Genomic DNA, 7,681 nt, shown 5'->3' on the forward strand with positions numbered 1-7,681 from the left:
TCAGACCAACTCACACTGAACGGCATTCTACACAACCCTAACCAGTGCTCCTCAAAACGTGAAAGTCCATTAAAAACAAGGAGAGACTGAGAAACTAAGACAAACCTCAGGATTCATGAGGACCAAATGTGGGTCCTCAAGGGGATTCGGGAGCAGACAGAGGGCAGTGAGGAAAAAATAAGGAAATCTAAGTGGAGTAGGAACGTTAGTTAGCAATAGTGTGTCGAGATTGACTCATCAGTTGTGACAAATGTATTATAATGTAAGATATTAACAGGATAGGGAACTGGGTGCGGGGTTTATGGTAACTCTTTGTACAATATAGCTTTTCTGTAAACTAAAATTTTCCCGAAATAAAACATTTACTGAAAAATGCCTAGCAGATATGGTTGAAAAGGAATCTTCTGACATAGTATTTACAGAAGAAGATGCTTTTTAGTTTATAAATTATTTCCATAATTTGTGACAGTTCTCACATCTGCTACTATAAAATTCATCGCAGCTTCTCTGCCTCTTGGGGAAAATGCATTTAATTATCAGTGAAATTCAACTTCAGCTTGTTATGATGAATGATTTGAACCTGTCAGCTCTCCCCCCCCCCCACTAAAAACAAAAGAACTGAAATGAAATACAGTCTTATTCATATTCTCCCTTCCTTCCACCTGCTTCATTTAATTGATGAAGGTTTGAGCTTTTATTAATCTTTTTGAGCTCTTCTGTAAGATGCAGAAAAAAACTAATATGATATCATTGTATCTAGGTAATGTGTGTGCTTTGTGAAATTGATACACCCTGCCAAGACATAAATTACTTAAGCTTTGATAAATGTGTTGAAATCAGGGAATGTTCAAACAGATAAAGGACAGCAATTCCTCTTTTTCTTCCTTGTTGAAACTGAATTTTGTGCTTGCATTTAAATGTGTGTGTTTTTGCATTATTATTGTAATATGATGGGACAAAGACAGCAGTGATGCTGATATTAGCATAGAGAGTCTCAGCGGGTGCAAAAGTAACCAGTGGGGTACAGGCATGTGTTTTAAGGAAAACAGCCAGCAGCCTTGGACAGGGTGGTTTGCCAACAGGTTCAGAAACACCTACAGCCCCCAGCTCCCCCAGAGAGTTGTAGCATAGAAGTTGTCAAAGAATGAGGGTACTGTGGATGCGTCGTGTACAGGGTGTACTTTCCGCTCCCTTTGCTGACTAACTTGATAGGTTGGAATCAAAGATCAAAAATCCACAAACACATTTGTTGGCCTTGAGTGCTCACCGGCGCCTGCCGTCTGGATGTGCCTCATATGCCGGTGAGCCTGGGAACAGGAGGAAACTTGATGGATGCTCCGGGGTCAAGCAGGGGGATTTCTACTCGGTCATTAATGTAGCCCGTGACACGGAACACATTTTTTTGATTAACCATAATCAGTGGCCTAAGGCCTGAGAATTCATAACACCTTCGGAAGACAATTCTTAAATAGGAGACACGGGACTGTCCATTGGACCATGCAAGAGCCATCAGTCATCGAATGCCTTTGCCAGACATTAGGCTCAGTAATTTCCATCTGTTCTTCTGGTTAGTCCTTACCATCACCCAGCAAAGGACAGATAGGTGAAAAACGAGGTCCACATCCAACACTTAAGCGAGGGGTGATGAGTCAGCAGGCACCAAGTCCTGTGCTCTTTCTCCCATGCTGCTTCCATGCTGGGAGTGTGTGACTGTGTGGGGCACAAGATTCTGGCTCCTCCAACCCCAGTCATCCCTGATGAGGTCTTTGGAGGTGAGGCATGAGCCTTGGGGTCTTGGGTCATACGACCATAGGAGAGCGTGCCCTGGCACTGGTGATGCACAAATTTTAAGGAGATATTCCAGGGGGAAAGGCTGAACAAGTTATACGAAAGGGAGAGAAAGTTGGGAGAGGAGCTGCAATTGTCAGATTTTTAAGACAAATAGAAACATATTTACTCTTTTAATAATACATCATTCATCTGATAGCTTCTTGAGATTTGGATCTAGATATGGAAATCATATTTGTGAGAAATGTCCATGTACTTTAAAGTAATTAAATAGATGAAGTTATATACAGCTTTTTCTCAACTTGTTTAACTTTGTTGTCAAATCAAGTGAGAAGCCAAATGGTCTAGGAGGGCAAGGAAAAACATTGAAATAACCTGGCCAGTGTGGCGCAGTGGCTGAGTGTCGCCCCAGGAACCAAGAAGTTGCCGGTTTAATTCTCAGGCCCCGGGCTTGATCCCCAGCGGGGGTGCATGCAGGAGGCTGCCAATTGATGATGTTTCTCTCATCAATGTTTCTTTTTCTCTATGCCTTTCCCTTTGTCTCTCTAAAAACATATTTAAAAATTAAAATATATATGCATACATGTTTCATAGGAGCTGTCAGTGAATATTTTCACTGGGACAGAGAACAGTTATAGATCTGTGTTAATAGTTAAATTTTGTTATTTTTTTTTTTATAAAGGCCAAGCTTAAAATCAAGGGCTTTGGGGGCAGGTTTGAACCTGAAACGTATTCTGTTAGAATTTATTTTGTAGAAATCAAATTCTGTTTTAAATTCTCATATGGGGAATCCTTTTTGAAGAGTTCAGGAGCTCTTCTAAAAGAAAATAATCACATCTAATTGAGCTATTTGATGAACTTGGAAATTTTTTTTACACTCATTTATTAGGGTGAGTAACATAGGTTTGAGTCAAGTTGTTACAGAGTAAATTACCACAAAAAAAATCTTCAAAATATGTTTAAAAGCCTCAGTAAATGGCCATGTTTTATTTTATCATCATTGAATAATCTCAGAAACACCACATAATTCCTAGAGATAAGAGAAGGATCTCACAGCCCTAACCGGTTTGACTCGGTGGATAGAGCGTCGGCCTGTGGACTGAAAGGTCCTAGGTTCGATTCCGGTCAAGGCCATGTGCCTTGGTTGCAGGCACATCCCCAGTAGGAGGTGTGCAGGAGGCAGCTGATCGATGTTTCTCTCTCATTGATGCTTCTAACTCTCTATCTCTCTCCCTTCCCCTCTGTAAAAATTCAATAAAATATATTTTTTTAAAAAAGAGAAGGATCTCACAATGTCTATCTCTGAAAGAGGTGTGTCCTGTATTCCAAAATGTGCCAAGGCCCATTAACTTAAGACTCTTCATGATTGTGAACTTGTCCTTGAATGATGGGTTCCATGTTTATAGGTTTTCAATAATAGGAAAGTAAGGAGAAAATCGGTCAATGTGCTAAGTCAAGAAAAATGATCCAGGCAGGAAAATGTATAATGTAAAAAACATTTTAAGAACAAGGGGGTTGGAGGGGAGTCCCAGCATTTTGCTGCTGGCAGCAAACATTGTCATACTTGGGAGTGAAAAAATATTTAATCAGCAGAATATGTGCAAAGGTAAGAATTTAGATTTTTTTTTAAGGCAAGCTAAAAGAGGAAAATGTCAAAAAAGATTTACCCTATGAGAGACAGAAAGTGAGGCGAGCATGAGGGAATAGAGTAGGAAGTTGGAATCAAGGAAAAGTTATGGCTGTCAGTAAGTGGGAGGTGTGTCTGTCACCATTGACCAAGCAGGGCAGAGCACATGGAATACTGGAAATAGTGAAAAATAGATAACAGACTGGGCAACAGGAATCATCACAGAGAAGAGAAACTGGACCTTGACCATCGCGGGGTTTCTTATCTGCCTGAGCGTCCTTGGGTCTCGCTGGAGAGAGGCCTGGGCACATCTCTTGCACCAGGCTGCATCCGTTCTCGGGAAACTCAAGTCATGCCTGGGACCAGTACTCCTCCACAGGCTATCACCCTCTGATTTGAATGGGGTTTGTGCACATCATAATTAAGAGTATTCAAAATCAGAAAGCCGGTTACAGTATCAGAAATGCTCAGCATATTTGAGCCAGATCCCTCCCTGTTTTCCTAATGAATATGCTAGCCATTCAACACTAGCAGACAGAGAAAAGTATCAACTCAAGATGTGTAAGCCCCTAAGACGAGGAAGTATGGATTTAGGTTCTCAAAATAGTAAGAAAGTACATCATATCCATTTGCCATTCTGTCAAACCTCAGTAAGTTAAGTGAAAAGAACCTTAAAAAATACTAGACTTGAGGAAGCAAAGTCTTCAGGAAATTAATCAAAGAGGCCAAAATATATTATGAGCCTTTCCTCCGAAAGCAAAAATAAGAAAGCCTACACATACATTTAAGCCCTTGGATTCCTACTCTAAAGTTATTTTGGGGATGAGGCATAGGTGAACACACTTTTCACAAAGCTGTTTTAGAATTTGAACTTCTAAACCTTTAAGAACTTATAAAAGATAACATGTTATTAAACTCTACCATACAGTTGAGTACAATATTTATAATCCACGCTATGTCTCTTTTTTTTTTTTCAAAATTGGATAGAAAGCAATAATTTTTGTAACAATCTGAAACTAGTTTCATGAGGTGCTTTGCCACATTTGAAAGGCTTGGGGAAACAGTGCATACACACAGCCTCAGTCCCGTCTCATCCTCTTCATCATGCTGACAGTCTTCCCAAGAATCATCACCAGCTTGGTTGGTGCCATTAGAGATAAGAGGCTATCTGTGTTTCCACTGGAAACCTCTATTTTCCAGACTTTATAACTCCTTTATAAATATTCCCTCCAGGCAACAGTTTCATATATTATGATTCTGTACCTCAAAATCTATACTGAACTTCACTAATGCTTTTTAGAAATTCCAGAGATGCTTACACCACTACAAAAGAACCTAAAGAAAAAGTATGTGCAGATTAGATCCAAAATACTGTGGAGTCTAGAAGCCATGTGTACATATAACTCTTTTTTAGCAATTCTATCTTTCAGAGTATAATTCAGCTGTAATAAAATGTATTGCATTATATACAGTCTATTAATTCAAATTATACATTTCTAATTTATGTTTCTATAAAGGCAACTAAATTTGAAATTATATTTTTTCAGCTAAAACTTTTGTACAGTACTCTATTATTAGCCACGCTCCTTTTTTGTTACGGAGTTTGAGATGGAATTATATCAAAAGCCATGAGATTATATGACCTGCCTTTGAATGTAATAATATCCTTAATTAATATGTCTAAACATATTTAAGACATCTATATCTTCTATCCAGATGGTGTTTAGCTCCTTGAGAGAAACCTTCAACATTCCAGATTGGTCTTCTACCTGAAAGAAAAGGCATCACAAATATAATGGTTTTATTAAAGAAGAGACCAAAATATACGTCTTCCCCCAGTCTGGAAAGACAGAATTGTAAAGATGGAGAAACAGAGTAAAATCACATCAACCCGTTAAAATGAAGCATCTTCTTCGTAGATCCACCATTTTAATGTCTGTACTTGAGGGCGTACTTGCTTGAACTGAATGCTCGTCCTCTTACACCGCTGTGCCAGCTGTGTGTGCCAAGTGCTACTGAGCAGGAATCGGAGTTATGTCGCCAGAATTTCCCGGGTGTTCTGGCTTTTTAGTGCGTGTGTGCTCCAAGTCTAACCTCAAATGTACTTCTTCTCTTTTCTTTCCCACAGTTACTTTGTGACAGCAAGACGGCGGTGCTCGCCACAGACGGGCTGGACTGGGAGGACAAGGATGGCCCGGGGACCTTGGTGGGCGGCGTGGTTCACTCGAGGGTGCTCAACCCCCTGCGCCTGTTCGTGAAGCCGCCTGCGGTCCCGAAGCCCGGGCACCTGGCCTACGCGGACAGCTTGGACACCTTCTGGGACTGGCTGGCCAACATCACCGAGGCCCAGGAGCCGCTGGCAAGAACTAAGCGGAGGCCGATAGTCAAAACGGGAAAATTTAAGAAAATGTTTGGCTGGGGTGACTTCCATTCCAACATTAAAACCGTTAAACTCAACCTGCTGATCACGGGGAAGATCGTGGACCACGGCAACGGGACCTTCAGCGTCTACTTCCGGCACAACTCCACGGGCCTGGGCAACGTGTCGGTGAGCTTGGTGCCCCCCTCCAAAGTGGTGGAGTTCGAAGTGTCCCCGCAGTCCGCCCTGGAGACCAAGGAATCCAAAGCTTTCAATTGCCGCATCGAGTATGAGAAAACGGACCGGGCGAAGAAGACGGCCCTGTGCAACTTCGACCCGTCCAAGATCTGCTACCAGGAGCAGACGCAGAGCCACGTGTCCTGGTTGTGCTCCAAGCCCTTCAAGGTCATTTGCATTTACATTGCCTTTTACAGCGTCGATTACAAACTCGTGCAAAAGGTCTGCCCCGACTACAATTACCACAGTGAGACCCCTTACCTGTCCTCGGGCTGAATCCGTCCGCAGTGATGGGACAGGAGGGACGGGTCTGTGTTTCATTAGAATGACCGAGAACCACGCCAGCTCTTCAGGGGAAAGGATCCTGTTTATGGCAGTGAACCTTAGTTCCCCAAGAGGTTTACAAATTAAAAAAAAAAAAAAGAAAAGAAAAGGAAATGAAACGTCTTTCAATGTAAAGTGTGTTTGTTTCGATCATAAGTACCTTAATCGGGAGAGTCAAACTGTTTATGAAGCCATCATTTTCACGTAGGATGGTGAAGGCCTCCGAATATTGTTTCCCTAAAAGAAGCATCAGTGGTAGCAACATGTAACGAGAAAGAATCGAATTATGCATGTGATAAACATTGCTCTTGAAATGAGCCTGCCTTGAACTATGTTTTGGACAGTTACCTTAAAAATAGCAGATTCAGTAAAGTCACCGAGAAGATTGTATTTGATAGGTGACTTGCACTTCTGACATGGGATTTTTTTTTTATTGCTGTCTTCCCCCCTGCTCCCCAACCCCCATCTGTGCGGTTACTGAGATGAGAGATGAAGGGGTGAAATTTGTTTCAACACTTGTGTGTGAAGTTACAGTCCAACAGTGCAACTAAATACATTATTATCGGAGTTGGAGTTGGTGAGTGTGATTCAAACAGCCCTATGTTGGTCACTGCCCTTATAATTCTCATCTGAGTAGTAATATTGGTGTATTGGGAAAGCAAACCTGGAGGTATTGTAAGTCAATTCAACAATAATGAAGATCATGATGCTTTTAGATTCTTTTGCCAAATTCAGTGCTGTGAGAGCTTGTAAAAAATGTCAGAAATCTGCGTTCACCCTCTAACCTATAAACTCTTCCTATTCATTTGGTAGTATGATTTTTCTGTACATGTGTAGAACAACTCTGAAATGGGGAGAAAGTGAATGTTTCTCAGGCTGCAGAAGGAGGAAACTTGCAAGTGGAAGGAGATTACAGGATTATGGATTCATTACTTCCAGCCTCCCAGGTTAAGTTCTCCTTGCATTGTTAATTATTTGAATGGAAGATTCTATGTGAAAATGAAGAGTCTATTAAACATTACCAATTATTATTAAGTACTAATAACCAAGATACCTGACTCATCAGGCTTTTGAAATTATTTAAAACTTAATGTTTCTACACAGTCGATGTACTTGCTGTCTTCTCTGAGGGATGGACAGTCAGCCTGGATGGTAGAACAGAATTAGCACAGAATGAGGGGCTGGGTGACCATTGAAAAGGTTTTTAGAACTCATAGGACTCATAGAATGGTTACCTTTTTTTACATGTTAATTTTTAGATGTTTACTCCTCTCCTCCCCCCCCCCCCCCCGCCCCTTCTTATCTGTAAAATATCAGTTAAAATAAAGCATTAAATTGAGGACTGA

The 7,681-nt window shown here is 41.1% G+C and overlaps 1 protein-coding gene across 1 annotated transcript in view; it reads left to right on the forward strand.

The window, feature by feature from the left end:
• Positions 1 to 6,287, forward strand: part of NXPH2 (neurexophilin 2) — a 107,312-nt gene extending 101,025 nt beyond the window's left edge. The window contains exon 2 of the mRNA XM_059702509.1: positions 5,544 to 6,287. Within this exon, the coding sequence (XP_059558492.1) occupies positions 5,544 to 6,287 (744 nt within the window). The remainder of the gene's footprint in view (positions 1 to 5,543) is intronic.
• Positions 6,288 to 7,681: the final 1,394 nt, after the last annotated feature.

This window comes from Myotis daubentonii, chromosome 7 (assembly GCF_963259705.1).
Source record: "Myotis daubentonii chromosome 7, mMyoDau2.1, whole genome shotgun sequence".
Classification (NCBI taxonomy): domain Eukaryota; kingdom Metazoa; phylum Chordata; class Mammalia; order Chiroptera; family Vespertilionidae; genus Myotis; species Myotis daubentonii.